The sequence below is a fragment of the Apteryx mantelli genome, chromosome 8, assembly GCF_036417845.1.
Source record: "Apteryx mantelli isolate bAptMan1 chromosome 8, bAptMan1.hap1, whole genome shotgun sequence".
NCBI lineage: Eukaryota > Metazoa > Chordata > Aves > Apterygiformes > Apterygidae > Apteryx > Apteryx mantelli.
In genome coordinates, this window is record NC_089985.1 from 35572683 (window position 1) to 35592669 (window position 19987).

General features: G+C 43.0%; 1 protein-coding gene across 1 annotated transcript in view; it reads left to right on the plus strand.

Moving 5' to 3' along the window:
- RNF11 (ring finger protein 11) overlaps positions 1-12329 on the plus strand; it is a 32884-nt gene extending 20555 nt beyond the window's left edge. Inside the window, exons 2-3 of the mRNA XM_067301227.1 lie at positions 10365-10534; positions 11117-12329. Coding sequence (XP_067157328.1) covers positions 10365-10534; positions 11117-11288 — 342 coding nt within the window. The 3' untranslated portion in view covers positions 11289-12329. The remainder of the gene's footprint in view (positions 1-10364; positions 10535-11116) is intronic.
- The last annotated feature ends 7658 nt before the right edge of the window (positions 12330-19987 follow it).

Consider the following 19987-nt stretch of genomic DNA (forward strand, 5'->3'; position numbering starts at 1 on the left):
TTTTGGATGCACGTTGAAACTTGTTTCAGGCAAGGCCATTAAATTGCCCTCTGCGTAGCCCACGAAGGATGCTCACGTGTTGTTGGAGGAACGTTGGAGGAGCCGCCCGGGTGGTTGTGCGGTATTCTCGATTTTTGTCCTCTGTGGCTCTTGCAAGCTCACAGTATGAGAACAGGAGGTAAGACTGTTGTTTTTTTTCCAGCCAATTACTGGAAAAAGGATGGAGACTTTCTTTAAGAAGGCTTGCTCCTTCAAACAGAGGGGCCAGCCGTCCCTGCGCGAGGAGCACCAAAGGGAGAGTGGGAACAGGGGGGATTCTGCTGAACAGCACTTGGGCTCATCGAAAGGAGCAGAAACGGGGACAGTATGGATGGAGGAAAGTTCCTTGCTGAGGTCAGAAAGAAATATATTTATTTATGAGCAAAGCCATATACTTAGGCCAGTAGTTCAGACCAGTATTCAAGATGAAATACTTGACAAAATAACACCATACGCTGCTCCTAGAGATGAGATCATTCTGCACTTGATTTCACTGATCTTTTGATATCCTGCTCGCTGTTTACTTTTCCTAAAATGCACTCCTAGTTCTGTATATGAATCTCTGTAATGTCTTTTCTGCTATACGTTATTAGCTCAAACCAGGGCTTTTATTACAGTTAAATATACACATTGGGTATTTACACGTGTAAGTGCAGCCTGTATTTATACGTCACCAGTTCTCACCAGGTCCGTTACTTGCGCCTTTAGCTTATGTCCATCTTCATGTTCGCTCGCTAGTTTGGCCTTTTGTCTGCAGCCTTTCCCCTTCCTACCTAATTAGGGCCCGTTTCTATGATTTTGCTGCCTTGTTCCTGAAGTACCCAGAAAGGCTCTTCTCAGAATTGCCTTCAAGCTGACCTAGTTCTTGCCAAAAGACGCGTTAGCACTTTCGTATCAAATGGAAAGCGCTTGCGGTCAGGATTTCGCAACGGGGACGCCGGGTGGCCGGTCTGCGAGCCGCTCGGCGGCGTGAGCGAGCCTTAACTCTCGTGTCTGCCGAGGCCGGGCGAAGCCCCCGGGCGAGGGGCTGGGGCAGGCGGCGGGGGCCCGCGGCGCCCCGGGCGGACGGCAGCAGTCCGGCACCGCAGGGCGGCCGGGCAGAGCCGTTCGCTGCAGCGCCGCGGGGAGGCTCCAGGCAGCCGCGGGCTCAACGCCTTGCCTAGGGTGATCAGTACTAATGTTTTTAACTATTCTTATTTCTTTGATTTATATTACAAGCGAATTGCACTGACTGACGTTTTACACTTTCTAGAAACATAAATGTGCCTCCCAAGGAATGTGTGAATGATTTTCCATTTTTCCGTATGGACCACTAGCGGTCCGGCGGCTTTTTCATCATATGTGCCAGTGCTTCCCTCGTCTGTCGTGCTCGAGGGCGGCCTCCCCAGAAGCGTGTTAGCTGGATTTCTTTTTTTTTTTTTTTCCAAGTGTCTTTACTTGATGCCACTGTGTATTTTTTGCCTGGCCAACAGCTCCACAGCAGTGAACGACTGAGACGCAGGAGGTTTACTGAGTTGTACCCTTCGTCCCCTAGCAGAGGAGACCATCTCACCGAGAGGCTGGTTTGGTTTTGGCTTCTCCCGCTACTGACTCGGACCAAGTGCCTCTGTTTTATTTTTTTTCTTCTTCTCAAAACTTCAGGTTTTTATGTGCTCTTAAATCTGCTCCTCATTTCTCCAGCTACCATGTGTGGTAGCTTGAACCATGCGTGGTGTGTTTAATATAGTTACAGCGTTATAATAACTGCCTCTGCCTGCCAGGCCTAAGAAGGGGTTTCTGCAAAGATAACCGCTTGGTGCAAGCAGGAGAGAGAAGGCGCCAGCGGTACAGATGCTGCGGTTTGCTTATGGGTCGGGTGATTTGTGTACGCGTGCTGCTGCGCTGCGCTTCTGCCACCAGCTACACAAATGACTGTTTGCCCCTTCCGCTGGGTTTCCTCCTCGCCCTGCCAGCTGCTTTGCTTCGTAGTCTTCGGGACGTACAAGTCCCGCGAGGCCGCGCTTTGCGTGCGAGTCTCCTTAATTTAATGCCTGGGGCAACTGTTGCGCGTTGGCTTTGCTCGTTGCAACGGCTTGACAGAAGAGCGGGGATTTTTGTAAACTGTTTACGGATCCTTCCCCTGCCCGTATAAAAATAACCTATTAAAGTAAACGCCATGCTAGGCGCTGTGGGAGGAGGGCTCTGTTATCTTAGAGGAATTGCGGCCTGATGCCGCAGGTCGGTCTGTCCGTGGGGCTCTGCCTGGAGATGGAGCCAGTTCCCCGCCGAGCAGCGTGACGGATCGGGACTAGTACGAATGTTTTGGTGTCAGCGTTATCCGTTGAGATTTGCATCTTTCCAGGCGAAAGGCTCGTCCTGATGTGTGACGGGATCAGCGGAGAACGGAACCAGGAGAGCTAAAACTGATAAACTGGTGAATGAAAATTCGTTTAGTTGAAACGTACCCAAGGATAAGGTCCCGGAGCCAGAGAAACTCGCTGTGCAGTCTGGAAATGTAAAAATTGCCTGGTTGCGTCAGGAAATTGTGCTTCTAGGGATTAATTACTACTTTTTAATTACTGCTTTTTCCCTACAACTCCGTGCTGATCTTTTGTGTTTGTTTGCGTTGATGGTTAATCAGATTTTAGAACAGCAGGTAACGGCCTCTGCAGCGCACGACGAGGTGTTTGCACTGGCCGAAGCGGGAAGGGCAGAGTCAGCTCTCCGTCTTGGCAGCGGATGGCCGCTTTGGTTTTGCGTGACAGCGCCTGTAGGAAGCTTGAAAACGAAGCCCCTGGCTGAAGTAACTCCTGCCGCTTGCTAGGAGAGAGCAGGCGGCGCGGTCTGATCCGAACCTTCCCTCTCCGAGCCCCAGCCGCGTTTCCAGTAGCAAAGCTCTGCTCTGGAGACAGGTAACGTTTTAGAGTCAGCAGCCGGTATCCGCTTTTTGCTTGGTGCTTACGTACCCTTTGTAACGCAAATGCGTTTCTCAGCAATCTCAGTGGAAAAACTATTTTACAGTTTTAGTAACAGGTTAAATAAAGCTGCTCCATCAGTGCAGAACCACTGTGGCTTTGACCAAAAAATACCACCCTCTGAAACAACAGGGCTCAGACCAGTTGTCGCTTCTTAATTGGTGCAGGCAGCTGGGGAGAGACATGCAAATTCCTTTCCTCCCTTGCAAGCGGTTTTCTTAGTCAGTTGTTATATTAATTACCTACCATATTTACAGGGCCCAATTCAGAATTTTTATTAATCTTTACATAAGAGTGCACTGGTAGGAAGCATGTACAAAACTAAACGTGTTCGAAGTGAAGAGAGGTTTTATTATTTCTTAGGGGGCTGTTCGTCTAGCTATGGACCAGTAAGATGCTAGTGCACACATTTATTTCTGCATGAAAATTGTTTAAGTAATTGTAATACTAATTAAAAGGGAAAACTGAGATGTGAAATGTTTTATGTTGCGATTTTCTTTTGTCCTTCAGTGCTCTCAGACTTAGCAATGAATGCTTCAGAGGAAAATACAAGTAAGGTGGATTTGTTTAAAATCATCACAAACAGTTCAAATGAGCTTTCTCTAGCGAGCAGTGATAGCAGAGCAATCCCTTAATACATCTTAAAAATGAAATACACGTGTATTGTCTTAAAGTTCCAGATAAATCAAATATATCTTTAGAATTTCTATTGTATGATTAGTCGTCCTAGGGAGAAATGCGAGGATCCTGAGAAATGCAAAGAATCAGAGCCATGGTGAATATATATTTAGCAGAGTGGTGCAATGAATCTGTTTTGAAAAGTATTATCATCATTTGTGCATTTGTTGGGAGAGGACTACTTGCGTCTTCGTGCTTCTTACATAAGCAAAGGACATCAAAGTCTTTGGCACGTTTGAAAATCTGGTAAAGAACCAGTTGCAGTTTTACTTAATACAGTGTTAATTTAACAATTAATCTATTTTCTGTCTGCATTACTCTTAAGGGAATCGGGTCTTCTAGACAAGCTCGTTCTTCAGACCCCAGCTTACGCCAGGACTGCTCTTTTGCCGGTGCGTGGGTCTAACCTGGCTGTTGGTCCTAGGTGTCTCTTGCAAACGGGAGAGGTGAGAGGAAGGAGTTTTCCTTTCAAAAGGTCTCGTTAGCGCAAGTGCTCAGCTATCGCAGTTATTTAAATTGCCTACCTGGAAGCAGCGAGATAAAAGATTGGGTGACAATTTCATTACATTATGTTTTACAGCAACTCGTATTCAGCTTTGTAAATGAACTGTTCTCATCTGTGTGACAAGAAAAGCTTTTTATAGCTGGCAGACTGCTCATAATATTCAATATTCTAAAGATTATTAAAGTAAGCTGTAGTATAAAGCACAGTATAATGGTGAGTGGTTTTAAAGTAATGTGTCTTGGGAGACGATATTATTTTGGAATGTGTAGTACCACACGGATGGAGTTCCACCAAAATCAAAATGGCATTTACAGAAAAGGCCTCTGGACCCTTATCCCAGTTAGTCGCTTATGAGTAATGAAGTAAGGAGAAGAGAAAATTTTGTAAAATGCAGTGGGGATTTTGCCAAAAACACAGAAAATGGAAGATTTTTTTCTTATTTTTACCACCTCCTGACTTTACGTACATAAATGTAAGACTGGGAAGCAACAGGGCTGAAAACTTCCGTAGTGATAACAAGCGTCGTAGTAAACGGTGCCGCTGCGGGAAGGCCAGTGCCTTCTGCAGGCGAAGGTTTGCAGGCGCCGCGCTGGCAGCGGCGAAGCACGTGCGGCTCCGGCGCAGTTGTCCGTGAAGCAGCGCAGCTGCTTTCCGGCAGCACGTTTCAAGAAAGACGTTTGCATGTGGAAGGGATTTCAGAGAAGAGCTGTGGCAACAACTGGGGACGTTCAAATGGAGCTGTTCCGTTCGTATTGATTGATTATTCAGCGGCCGCCCGCAGCATAAGCTCTTCACCTGCTGGTGCCTGGAAGCGGTGGTGGGGACGGTGGGTCTGCTTGGTGGCTCTGTCCCAAGCCCCCAAGGAACGTGCTCTCCAGTGCAGGACCTGCCACTTGCTTTCCCTTGGCTTGTATTGCTCCGTACTCGGGGGAATGTCCATGGTGATACTGCCTTGCTTTCTGTCTGAAATGTCATCATCAGATTAGATCTTAAGTCTCCGTGCAAAATGTTTTTAAAATAAATACAGATATTAAAATTATGCTTGCCCTTCTGAACCTGTAATTCTCCCTTACTGCTCCTCTGTCCGTCTCTGGTCAGTTCGTACCTGAATTAACGATAGAAATTATCTGGCCAATTTTTGTTAACCTTACAGAAACGAATATTTTCATTTATCTGCATTCTTGTTTTGCTTTTTATGAATTCAGTGGGGAAAAACCTTATTTTTATGCAGTCAGGCAAAAAAAAAATCTGTGATTTTTTGCAGCATTGTAAGAAAATAATACTGGTGTTACCAGACTTCAGACTTGCATGATTTTTTTTTTTCCTTTCAGTTTAGGAAAAATACAGAAACAAATCACACATCTAAGCTATAATAATATAGCTGTGTTTTTTTTTTTTTTTTTTAAGTATCATTTAAGATTAAAATTCACTTCACATTTTAAATAATGTTTATCCCCCCAAATATGTTTGTTCCTCACAGCAATCACTAGTAATTCCTTCTTCTGAAGGGCAGACAGATGGATCTCTGGGTATGTTATGAATTATTTGTCTCACCTTTTACCTTCCTGTAACCTTGTGGAAAGGGTTTGTGCACGTTGGTGCAATGATTTAAAAACAACAAACAGAACAACCCCCTGATAACACGATGCTGATATGTGGAGTAGAGGGATCTTAAAATAATCTTTATCCAAGGATTAAGAGTTTCTGATCTACCACTGACCTGTTTTCGGTGTATTAGAAATTCATTACACTTGCAAGAACAAGACGAAAATGTTATAACACAAAAGCCAAGCAGTTTTACGGCAGCGTAAGCAACCAAGTTAAGCTGCACTGATACAACACTTCAGACTAACCACGGTGCCTTAACGAAACCTTCTTTTTCCAGGCTGGGCAATCCACCCGCAAACGCGTCGCCTGGGCCTTTTGGGCAATGTGCAAAAATGCCTGAAGTTTTCATTCCTAATGGAAACAAACATCCCGATTCCCCGTATGATGGTTTTTCTCCCGAAGAGGAGGAGGAGGAGTCAGGGTGCGATGGAGACGTGAACGCAGCTGCAGGCCTCCAGCCTGTTGTTTAAGGACTGGATAAACATTGGGAAAGAATTATTTGTGCGCACAGACAGCCAGGGGAGCTTGTCCTGACACCTCCTCCTCTGTGGGCGAGTAGAAGGTTGTGCCTCTCCGCGACTGGCACGCTGAGATGTTTCATCATTATTAAATTCATACAGGAAAAAGTAATTAATTGATTACAGCAAGCTGAGTGCCAGAGAGTGATTTTTACTTTGTTGGCTGACATTAATATGTGATTTTGGTTGTTTGTTTTGGCCTTTTCTAGTTTTTTGCATGGAGGAACAGAGCTAACATGAAATTCATCTTAGCCTGAAACGTCTGACATCTTTATCAAATGATAAATAACAGAGGCTTTGGCTGGAAATTCAGTATTTCATAATTATGTCTGCAAAACCATTTTCCGTGGTAGATGAGAGAAAAGTGAGACAAAAGAGCAATAAATTCATGCTCCTCTTTGCAGTGTAACAACGCTCACTTGGCTAACGAGCTCATTTGTGTGTGGATAGATGGCAAAGGGCCTCCAGCCGCAAACGTAGCGGGACGGAGGCCCGGCGCCCCCGAGCCCTTGCTCTTCAGCAGCCCGGCTGCATTAGCGGGGGTGAGAAAATTAGCCCTTATAAACTGCCAAAGACTCGCGGAGGGGTGACAACCCCCCACTCTGTCCTTAGGGCTGCGTGGAATTGCCGTCGCGCGGGGCCCAGCTCCCCGCACCGCTTCCGAGGCTTGGCAGCGGAGAGCAGAGGCCGCAGCTCTCCCCATCTGTTACCGAGACCCTGCAGTAGATGCTGTCGCGTGGCCTTTGCCAGAACCGAGGCGGAGAAAGCTGGGTTCTCCTGTTCTGATGAATAAATAGTGTTTTTCAGAATAATACAGATATGAACAGGCCTTTTCTTAACGCCTGTTGGAGGAAAAGGCTGATTTGGAAAGGCCGTTGTTGGTGTAACCTATAATTTGACTCACCGCAGTGTGTGCGGTTGTGTTTTTTGTCTTAGTAGCATGTTTTTATACAACGGACAAGCAGCTCAGTTTGGGCAGGCTTTTAATAGTAATTGGAGAAGCGATTAAGGGTCCCATCAGCCGTTGCGTGTTCAGGAAGGGCACCAGAGCACACGTATGGCGCTGTCACTCAGTTCTAGTTACAATAACGCAATTTATGTGTTTTTCACAACTGCTCGGCAGCTTCCCCCCCCCCCAGCCCACACACCTTTATTATTTTTATATTCACAGGTGTGAGGACCTCATGCTGCAAGCTAGCACCCTTCTCAGAGTCACTCGTTTGACAGGAGACTCTGGTGCAGTATGCGCAACTGCAGACGCAGAGCGGGCGGCTCTAACCCCCCCGAACAGGGGACGTCAGGCACGTAGCCGCCGTCTGCCTGGCGCGCGGAGGGGCACCGGGGCGGCCCGGGCCCGGGCCCTGTCCCGCCGCGTCCGTCTGTCCGTTCCCTGCGGGGAGGAGGCTGCCGGTGGGAGAGGGGCCTGGAGCGATGTGGCAACGAGCAGCAAGCAGCTGTAAAGAACTAAAACACGGGCGCGTTCTCCTCCTTATTTGGCCTTTAGATGCTTAGAAGTTGTGTTAATTTACTGTCCAAAACTTAACTGAAGCAGTCAGCGGTTGGGCATCGTGATTAATTACACATTTTGGCGTTGTCCAAAATGCATAGGTTTCACTTACAGCAGAATCTTATTTAATGAACTGTAACTTCATTTGCTATAGAATTTATATGGCTTTGCTAGACTTCTGAGTTAGCAATTCACTATCAATTCAGTGTGATTGCTGCTTTTACACCTTTTAAGAGCATTCATCTTCTTTTCTTCCTGTTTTTTGCCTTTCCCAAATGATCCTTACGTTCCTGTGCAATCACTTGCAGGCACAGGTCTACCAGTGGGCAAGGTTTTGGGAATGGGAATAGCCGCTGCCTCTTCCTGTCCTTACTGGCACCAATCTGTGCAATGCACCTAGGTATTTACACCTGCTCCTCTTTTTTATGCAGCAAGGAGGGTGCATCTGTGTCCAAATGCTGTGTGTCGCGTGCCTCTTTCTCCGTGCCTCTGAAGGGAGCCAGCACTAACGTCCTCTACAATTAACTGAATAGTCATGTTGCCATAGAAGTGCAGCAAAGCAGTCAGTATAAAACGTTGTTGATGATTGATAGTTTGTGGTGTTAACTTCTTGAGACATTAAAACAGAACGGGGCTCTTCATCACACTGATGTGTTTAGTGCAGAGGGTCTTCAGCAGCTGGGACGGGGAGGACTTGCTCGCCCGGCACCCCAGGCTACAGAGGCACTTCATGAACACCCCATACCTGACAGGTCACCCCCAGCTTCAGTGGCAGTTCTTCCTTCTCCAAATAGCGATTGGAGAATACTTCAGAGAGTTTAAATTATTAAAAGGCAGCTGAGCTGGAAGAAATACAGCCTACAGTAGTCCAGAAATTAATCAAACTTGCTGAAGGACTTTTTTCCTGAATCATGGCTGTATTATCACTCTCTTCCCACCTTCTCATAAATCCTCTGAGTTCTGGGGAATCCGAAGGGGGAAACCCTAGTGTAGTGAAATTAAGGGGAGAAGAAGACCATGGATTCCCACCCCGCAGCAGAATTGCAAGTGGCAGTGTTAAAAGAAGAGGTGCCAGACAAACTTGTATTTTTGACTAGTGTTACTTGTAAACAAGGACTGCTGTCGCCAGGAACCCCCGGCATCGGTGAGCGAGACCCCATGTGTCCTTCAGGATGAGCCTTCTCTCCCAGCCTTCCGGGGTCTCGTAACTCCTGTGGGTAGCTACAGTCTCACTGCTTGCCATCCCTGCTAGTGGTGAAAGAGGAATGCCTTCAGCAGGTTTTACAAGCTCCGTACTACACGTGCATTTCGCAGAGGGCGAAAGCTGTGCCTCTCCCCTGTCAGTGCCAGCAGAGCGGGGTGGGGAGAGGGGGGCTTTGCTGAACGGGCCCCGTGCCACGGCAGCGCTTCCCGCGGCGCAGCCTCGCGCTCCTGCGACCTGCTCAATTTGCAGCAGCGTCCTCTGAAACGTGAACTTTTGCTTTTTCCAAACACACTGATCAGTGTTACCATGCCTCTGAAACACCAGGTTTATTTTCAAAACATTCCTAAAAGTAGAAATTTTCAGTTTAAAAGAGGCACTGTTAAAATAAGCTTATTGCAAGGAATTTTCTTTCCATTAACAGTAGATTTATGTTTATTAGCCAATACTGTCCTAATATCGCCTGTTCAAATTATTATTCATTCCCCAAAATGCGATTTAAATGTATGTAAAATAAGTACCATATTAATATAAAAGCCTAAATAGCTGATCTAAAGTTCATTAATGCTCAAAAGAAGTCTTGAGAATGTGGCAGAGGAAAGAGTGCACAACATCTAGAAGTTGCATGTTTTTTCTTTGGGAAATATGTATTCTAAATATATGCCAGTTGAGATCCAGCTTGGGAGAACTTGTAAAATCACATTAATGTATGAGAACAAGTGTAAAACTTGAAATACTAATTTAAGCAATTCTTTGCTTACATTTTTAAGCATGCAAGAATTAAATCTACAATTCTGGATTGTTGCTTGGGTGGCCTAGACTAGTTCCCATTTTATATATATATATATATAATTTATTTATTTATTTATTTATTTCAGAACCAACCAAACATTCTTCGCTAAAGCTCTAAGAACATACACTGTCCTTATCTTTGCAAATAATTGCTCCTAAGTGTAAAAACAAAACTTTTTTTTGTTACAAGTACTTGGGTCTCTTCCTTAGCCATTACATTGTTCAATTCAATATCTACCACTTGGCCAAGCACCTGGAAGGTTTATTATTTACCTGTTCTCATGTGGCATTTGTGCATGTATTGAATCTCTGAATGACTCCTAGAGACAAAAGCCTCTGCAGAGAACAGCCAGGAGGAGCTCCTTGCCCGTCTTCCTAAGATATTGGCCTTGCGTTTTATCCCTTTCTCCATATAATTATAATCCACAATTTGCAAAGCAGGATTGGAAAATCCTACAACCATTTGTAGGATTAAGAGAGGAAAGAGCTCAATGTATTGCCTATATTGTGCGAGGAAATACTAGGAGAGCAATTTTTTTCAACTGAAATATTTTAATTTTAGGAGCAGGTCCCTGTTCCCGTTTATCATCCGACGCCTAGCCAGACTCGGCTAGCAACGCAGCTGACAGAAGAGGAACAAATCAGAATAGCCCAGAGGATAGGCCTTATTCAGCACCTACCTAAAGGAGTCTATGATCCTGGAAGAGACGGCTCTGAGAAGAAGATCAGAGAGTAAGTTACAGAAATTTAACTGAACTATTTTGGGTGATGGGACGTTGCCATGGGAAAGCTGATCATGTGAAATAACCTGTTCCTTTTCTCTTGTCCTCCTGTTTTTGCCCTATTTTCAGAGAGTAGAATTTGATGTCTCCAACACGGTTGTGCAGAAGTCACTTTCCTTTATCCTTCTTTGCTTTCATGTTACAAAGCAAACTTACTTTCCTCACCATGTAATTCATATCCTTTTAGGGTTCTTCCTTCTTTGTTGCCTCTTCATGGGGGAAATAAATAATTTCAAGCCGCGGCTACTTCCTCACCTGTAGGGCTCCCTTTTGCACGCCACGGAGCTGCCCCCTCCCTGCCTACAGACGGCTTCCTGGCCCCACTAACACGGGAACGGGGGGGATGGTGCAGAGGCAGCACCGAGAAAGCTAGTGCTGGAGGCAGCATCGACGGGGCTAAGAAATGTTCGCAGTATCTGCGAATAATACAAGTTTGACACAAAGATAACCAGGGTGGATGTTCTTCCTTTTACATTTCCAGTGTGGTAACAGCATTTTACATGTTTCACAATTTGTTTGTTTTTCCCTCCAGATGCGTCATTTGTATGATGGACTTTGTTTATGGGGACCCCATCCGATTTCTGCCGTGCATGCACATTTACCACCTGGACTGTATAGATGACTGGTTGATGAGATCCTTTACCTGTCCTTCCTGCATGGAGCCAGTGGATGCAGCACTGCTTTCATCGTATGAGACTAACTGAGCCAGGGTTTCTCCACTGAACCTTCAAAGAGACCATCCACTTTACTGGGTTTGATCCTTTTGTCATTCAGCCCAAAGAGCCAGGAATTAGGAATTAAGGTCATGCACAAAATATACATTTCCTAAATAAATAAATAAAAATTATTCCTGAATGGCTGCAAATATTGGAAAAAAACATAATATTTTAGAGACTATAGAAAAAGTAGGTTGTTATTTTTAATGTAAAGCCTTGACCCACCATTGTCCTTTAATGTTTGTTCTTACACCCATATATAGGAATTGTGTAAAGTGTTACAGCAACTGTAAATGTTTAAACTGCGTGTATCCAATTTTATTAGCAGCAAGATAAGAGTATTTTTTCCTAAATAAAGTAACCAGTTTTGTTCTGATTCTTTTCACAAGTCCTGGCATTTGGGTCAAGGCTTTATTAAAATCTACATTTTATAACACTGGCACAAAGAAATAGTTTTAAGCTTGTTTGCACAGTTTTGTTTTTTTTTTCCTTTTCCATTGGAGATGGAATTCATTGCCTTAGGTCTTTTTAATAGTGTGTTGTTATTGTTGGGCTGGCTCTGTGCTTGAAAACCAGTTTATTTATAACCTGTTAAAAGTGCTATATTTTGTTTGCAGTTAGGAATATGCAGAATTCAAAGTGATCTCCTAGCTTGTAAGCAAACTGAGATGCATTATCCCTTTTCTGCAAGTGATGCTAAATAAGAAGATATGAAACAAGTCCTACACTAAAATTATGGTTTCGTGGTTTTTTAACTTGCTTGGCTTTCAATGAAACAGTGATCCTTAAACTTTAGTATATCGTCTTTAACTTGATCAAGTTAAAAGTGGGCCAGATAGATAGACAATAAATGCTATCACGATTGGAAAAAAAAGTATTTGGAACAAATGTAGTATTAGTGTTGATAACTTACTCAACTTTTTTGCTCCCTAAAAATGGTTGGTTTTGATCACAGCAAAAGGATACTGCATCTCTTGTTCCTGTAGTTCTTAGGTTATCAGAAGTTAAGAATAAACATACTGTATCTCAGTCTCCTGTATTAACTGTATCTGTTAAGCCCTGCTGGCTGACACATCAGTCCACCAAGCAGCTATGGAATCAGATATGAGAAAAATATATTTTATGTTCTGCACATAAAGGCAAAGTTTATATAAACACAGAATTTCATAGTAGCAATCGAGTGGGGAAATAGTACTGCTAAAGCCAGAATGACACAATTATCTAACTTTTGCAGCAAAAAGTACGTGCTTGTTAAGAGATGGTCTAGCAAAGACTGTAGCTGTAAAGTCCTCTTATCCACTTAGCATGTTTGTTTTTTTCTTAATGTACCCTACTGTGACTTTTATACGTTCAGTGCAGCACCGATGCATTGAGAAGTCTTGGTCTGGCAAAGTGAGATGCAATCTCAAGTTAACCACAGCAAATCAGGGATCATTCTTGATTGTTTTGCATATATAGTTTGAGTACTTGGTATAACAAGTTGCGTTTAAAGAACCAAGTGCTTTGAAGACTCTGTGTACTTACACTATAGAGGAGTTACACGTCATGGATAATTTTTGGAGGGTTGGTCAGCAGAACGTAGAATCAACGTGTTGGTTTGTTTATTACTCCTGCTGCTGACAGCAACCTGCTCTCTTAGAGAAGAGCTCCAGGGAGCCTTCAGAAGCAAGCTGAAGCAGCCAACAGTTCTAGATTCACTGAAATTGCTACACAGTTCTCCGGCCACAATTTTTTGCTTAATTCATACTTACTTAATTCCATTCAGCAAAATCTGAGAAGGCAGATCTGAAGTTGTGCAATATTTTTCAGTGGGAAATCGTTGTTCCTTTGCATCATTCCATGTGTGTTCTTTTGTGTCCTTCTTTTTGTCTGTTTGTTTTGGGGTTTGTTTTTTGTTTTTACATAAAACATAATGTCCACGTAAAATATTAGTTTCTTTTATCTTGTTAAAACTGGCAAATGAACAATTTAAAAAAACACCTTTGTCCTGTTGGTATTGGTCTTTATTTATTACAAGACTTGATTAAGAAAGATCTGAAAGAAATATTAAGTGACTGGTTACTGAGCTGAATGCTTTTCTAGGCACTTTGTATAGCTGAACTGTTAACACTGATATACTTACCATGCTAAGAGGAAAAAATTACCTTTACTAAAATACTTCTTTTTAAATAACAAAAAGGTGTGAAGGGCTAAAACTAGAGCTGATCACAGAAGAACATTCCAAAAAAATCAAATTTTAGCTTAAAAAAACAGTTGTGTAAATATAACGAATAAATCAATTGATTTTTCAAGTTTTTAGGTGTAATGCTGTTCTGGATGATTTCTCATTCAAAATAGTAGTTTATCTGAACTTAATGCAAAATAATGTGTAACCTGAGCTTTCCAGTCACCTGAGTTTAGAGCTGTGAAACCATATCTGTCTCTTGATTCCACCATCTGTAAAATGAGGATTATATTTGCCTCCTGCCTCAGAGGTGTCTAATAGATTACTTACACTTCCAGCGCATTAGGCAGCCCAGTCACAGCACAGCTGTTTCCTAACCAGTGTCTACTCCAGCTCAGTGAATAGCTTAGCTCTTTCTCCTCTGGACCTGCTTGACCAGAGCCAGCCCTACGATGTGGCTGTATGCTTCAGGGCAGGCAGGGCCACAGTTAAATGTCTGCAAAGTGTTTTGAAGAAGAAGAAAAAATACTCTCACAGCTACTGTGCACAAGTAACCAGGACTGTAAATGCCCTATTTGAAAACGCGTAGCTGCATCAGGCTTAGCAATAGTCAGCAAGCGAAGCTAAGAAAAAAAGTTGCTTTAAAGCCTTTCATGGGTGGTCTGCTCTATCACGAAAATGTTCAGTGCGACACTGTTCACAGTTTAGAAACTACCTGGCAAAACGAGCACAGGGGCACACACCCCAAAAGGACTGAGTGGAGCATGACGCTCAGTCCCCTGCAATTTCAAGCAACAACCCAAGAGCCAGCGAGTCTGAAAGGCCACCGCACCGCTCCTCACGCTCCTCACTGCCAAACACCGCACTTCCTAACAGCAACCTGCGGTCACACTTAAAAAGACCAAAAGCTGAACTACTCAATAACACAGATACAGAGCAGGGGAGGAGCAAGGGCATCAACCCACATCCCAGATGCTTGCAACAGCAGGGAAAGTGTTAGGTTATGGTCTCAGATTGCAGGGGAAGTGGGTTTTGTCTCATAGAGCAGAAGAAAACATTCCTACAAACCTGAAGCAAAAAAAAAAAAAGCAACGATAAGTAAAGGGTACTCAGTTCTATAATGACCTTTATGTTTAAAAATGATTGCATGCTACTGGGATTACCATTTAAATAATTTTACTTCTAAAGACAATAATCCCTATTACTTATTGTCATCTCATGATGTAAATCTGAGAGATATAAACATTAAATTTTTCCATAAACAAAAAAAAAAAAGTCCAGAGAATTTTAAAGTCTGTGAAGGGCTAGAGCTGTAAAAAGGCTTTAACTGAGTAATATTTTAAAAGTTCCTACTATCTTGCAGCTTCCCAAGGTTGAAAGCAATTACAGGTTTGGAAAGCTGACAGCCCTCTTTTCTTGCAGTGGTGGAAATTGCACGCTTCCAGGCTAAGGGATTACGAAAGGCCGGAACTTCAACTTGTCACAGATTGAAGCCTTGATATTTCCTGTCCTTGTGCAATCTTGGTAAAGATGAAAATTCTTCTGAGTCACACTGTCAGTTAAACAAATAGATGGCTGAAGCCTAAAATACAGGGCCTCCCATCAGTTAAAGCCTGGATTAAAATGGCCTTACAAAGTGGCAATTAGTTAATTGGAAATACAGGTAATTACAGACACCTTATGAGTGCACACACCTCTTGGACACCATTAGAGACACCACATTTTTATTTAAAGCATACATACTAGTTGATGACCTATAACAAGCTGGACACAAAAAAAAATCTGTCCAGAAGAACACTTCTTGATTTGATACCCAGACTAAAAATTAGCTTCAAGGATTAAGTTTTCCTTTTATATAGAATTTTAGCTTTGAGGAATATAGTTTCTGCTAAGCATCCCTTGCTGACTATCTTGCATTTAAACCTATTCTGGGATAAGAATTTGGGGCTTTGGAATTCTTTGCGTACAATGCAGTTTATGCCTTTTGATAAAAAGCATAGTCTGCAGAAGTGTTCTTTTGATTTAAACAGAACTAACAGTATTTGCATTCTGCCAACAAATTCCTCACAATATCCGCTTTGCATATAGACTCGGAACAGCTAAGGAAAAACTGCAGACGTGAACCGATACATAATGGAAAAAATATTTTTGAAAACGCCTGTATCTTTTTCTAGCAGTGCAGAGGTATGTACGTGCCTTACTCAGCCGGAGGGGACCAACCATATTACAAACAAACAAAAAAGCGCCCAAACCTCTGTCCTCTCGGTTGAAATAGAAGAAATGCCTTCATAAACCCGTTCTTTCCAGCCTCAAACCTTGGAGATTCATTTATTTTTTTTAATAAAGCATTTCAAAGAGAACTGGGCACACAACAGTAAACGTTGAAGCTGCCACACATATTAGGTGTACTCTGGCTCACTAGACGCGTGTTTGCCAGAGCTCTCACTGCAGGACAGGCACTTGGAGCTTCTTAGCATCTTCTGTCCTTCTGCCACACACCCGTCAGTGGTAGCTGCATGGTCGTGCTTGTACAACTCTGCAGCGTGTTGGAGATGCTGCTCCTTTTTTGTATCTTCAGATGCTATCAGCAGAGGCAGCCGTTAGGCAGTGCCACAGTCGCAAATGAAAAATCTATATATTGCATCTATGGCACTAATATCCCCCAACTTCAGCACGAAGCAGTTCCTTACCTCCACAGCCCCCACTTGTGCTGCAGAATAAGAGGAACACGGTGAGCGATGAGAACCGTCCAGAATCCTGCAGCTTCTACTCCTCTTTCCCAACAGACGAAAGGCTCAGATCAGTTATGTGCTTCAGCAGAGCAACTGAAGTCCTGTAGGACCTGCTTGTGTCCCGGATGCAAACACTGCATATGCTGCTCAGGATCATTTGGGAGAAAGAGCCAAATAACCAGAAATTCAGCAAGCTGCTTCTCTGAAAGAACTGAAAGAAGAAAAGTGAGTGTTTGAGCAAAGCCAGATCATAGGATACTAATCCAAATTCCATGAAACTCTCAGTCTGTATTTTCTTGGTAGCTCTTGTTTTAAAATACAAATCAAAGTCCTTTCTGGATCTTACAGTTTTTAGCTTGCATTCTGGTAACTACCTTTTCCGTTTCTGGACAGTTTGGTAGGAATAACATTAGATTAGAAAGCTGTCCATCAAAAAGGGTTTGCAAAAGCGAGAAACCTATCTGGGCAGAAAGGACGCGTTTCACCCATACAGCAGCACCCTCGCACGGGCTGGGGCAGGGATCCCCGCACCAGAACGATGCAGAGCGCAAATCTGTGCACTGACCTGCTCGTTTCCTTGCCGACTTCCAGACTGAATGGAAACCTTGGCCCTGCAAGGAGCGTTCAAGGATGCCCACACGCCTTGCAGGAGCGCAGCATCCATCTTAGGTCCACACAAGCAGAACCGGACTCTTCGTTACCAAGCAGTTGAACAAAGAACAGGTTGTTGCTCTCCAGCACCCGCAGGTGTTGAAGCTGTCCTCTCCGCACAGTTCCCAAACTGCCTCGCTAATCTAAATGATCGCGATGTTAATGGGCCCAGAGACTCCTAATTTTCTGGCTTCTTTAATTGCTCCACTGCCGAAAGCAGAGTGCATGAAATGTAGGCACGCAACGCCAGCACAGACACAGAAATGGAATCTATGGAAACTATGGACTCCAAACAGCCACAACTACTGTATCCTACATAATCCTTACTCCAAAAGCCCTCCACCATCTGCATTCCAGCAGCTTGCCTGTGCAAAAGTTTAAGGGACAAGTAGCATTTTTGATAAGTATTTAAACAAAACATTACCTGTGCTACCCAAAGCAGCATTTTTATAATAACCTTAGATATATTTTCTTAATAAAAGGCTGTGAGCAAAGCCCTTTCATCAAGGGTTTTCCATCACTGGCATCTACTAGTCATCTTTCAAACTCACAAGCTATGAAGTCACGAAGAGGTGAAGATATCTTATATATGCAATTTACTTGATTATATTGCTTTTCTCGGTAATAAAAAATAAGTCACACGCATAAAAGAGGGAAAACAGTGTTGCTTTTCTTTTTTCTTACAGTTACGATTTACTTTTGGCATAATTACAAACAACTGCATTTAGTGCTAGTTGCCAACTGCAACATAATTAGAAGAGAAAATCCAGAGCATAGAAATAGGTCTTTCTGCAGATTTTTCTGCATTTGCCACAGCAATTTTGATTCACTGTTAATAGAGAAGTTCAGAAAGTTCAAAAAAAATTACCTAATTCTGCAGAACAGAATAGCATTTTCCACTGTCCAAGTCAAAAACACAGGCCCTAGATGCCTTATTTATACATAAGTAGTAACCTTTAACTATCATTGTCTCCCTCACTAGTACTGAATGTCAATTTAATAGATTCAAACACTAGATATTTCCTCTAAAATAGCTGGACATCATGGCCCCTTCATGAAGCTCATTACTAATTGGATTAATAGGTCAGAAACACAATTAATGTAAAAGCAAGAGATAAAAAAAGAGACTATTACACTACTATTCATCTGCAGACCTGAAACAGTTGTTACAGTACTTGACTAACATGGGATAAAATGTTTTTTGGCTTTTTTTTTTTTAATTGAAGTAGCCAATAAAGACACTGTGCCAGGGGGCTTGGGAACACTTAGTTTTGTATTCTTCCTGTAAAATAGCCAAGGACAGTGAAAGCACTTGGAATTCACCACAATCCATAGTTTTAAACAAGCATTTTGCCTATGTCTAGCCAGCAATGAAAGTAAGTAGGTTCAGAGATTTAAAAAGCCCAGAAAATAATGGAACATAGCCTAGTCCTACAAAAATATTGTTGAATTTGGAAAAAAACACCATGCAGATTTTTACCACAGTGCAATGCAATTTATTAGCTCTGTTCATAAGTCTTTGACATAGGGATTTGCTGGGATTTTTTTTTTTTTAAAGAAAATATTTGTATCTGGCTTTTTTTGATGCATTTGAAGCGAACCTAGAGAGCATCTTAAATTTACAGCATCTTTTAAAAATACTTTACGCTGACAAATCATTCAGTTAAAAAACTCGCCAACATACACTGCATATTATCACAAGAGGGTATTGGCAGAATGTAACTCAAGAAGCAGCAAGTTCATTTCTAGTCTGTTCAGGTTTTCAGATCTTGTTCATCAATGACATTTCCAACTCCTTCCCCGTACAGCAGTAAACAACATGACTCACCTGTTTATCTCCTCCTCTTCCTCCCAGAGGGGGGCCGCATCGTTCGGGTCGTCTCACGTACATGTGCATTGCTGCTGCGTTTTTACGCTAGAGAAGGGAGAGAAACGTATCTTGCAGTTGGAACCGGGGGCTGCGAGGGTTGCATTTAAGGTCCTGGGGTGCCTTCTGCACTCCGGGACTGCCCTCTAGGAAAGCTTTGTGCCATGAGGAGGAGCACTACTGTTACTGCAGGTGCTTCTGCTGGGCCACAGTTGTGCAAGGTGCCGTAGCTATCAAGCCGTTACCTTTTAGCTGTTTGGAGCCAGGCCTTAGATCAACTAGCAGGGAAATAAAAAGGCATGGACTTGATATAGAATTGAATGCAGAAAGCAGTGCGAAAAGGGAGGAAAGGTTTGACTCGATCCTGTTTTGTGCTGCTATGTTTTATAAATGACAAAGTCTCCTAAGCAAAGTTTTGAATGCTGTATCACTCCAGCGTAAATAACCTGAGGCTAGGATAGTGTCTGTCCGAATGGGACAGTCTTTAAACTAACCATCCATGACAGAAGGCATTAACTGGAGATTATACAACTGCTTATCTGTAATAAATCAAAATGTGCTCCTATGCTATTGGTTTAGTTAAGCAATCATAAGTGGGTGCTTCCAAATAATAGAAATTGCATCATGCTTGTGAATTCATCAAAATACTCTCCTCTGATCATCAAGAAAACCTGTGTGCAGGTTCAGCTTTGCCTCACTGTTCTTCACCCAACAGGTTATCCCATCTAGTGTTAGTTATAGGAGCTAGGTGTTGATGCATACCTAGAACTCAGTATGAGCTGCTCACTGATGACTTGTCAACCCATACCTCCCTTCAGTTTACTGAGAGACCGCACGTACGTGAATTCCAAATATCAGATGTAACGATGAAGGCGATCCTCATTTTACTGTTTTTCCCTTCCTTGCCACTACCACATTCAGATGAGGCAGCAGTATCACATGGTGAGTCACGGTAACAGCTGCAGAGATCCAGGAAACCAAGTATGAATTTCTTCTCCTCAGCTACTGACAGGAAACCACTCATCAGTGCTACTAAATAAAATACATAAAAAAAAGAAATACAATATGTAAGTTTTACGATCAAGGTCCTGCCAAGTGCAGAATACTATTTTCTGCTACATGAGCTATTAGCTTGGCTTTGGTTAACTTCTTTGGCTTTACTGAGGACAGAGAGAGTTGATACCAGCAGCTGTTGGCTAAAACCTAGCACATGGAGTAGGTTTCTCAAGCATTAGCCAGACTGTAAAAAGTCTGAAAGTGGAATTAATCACTC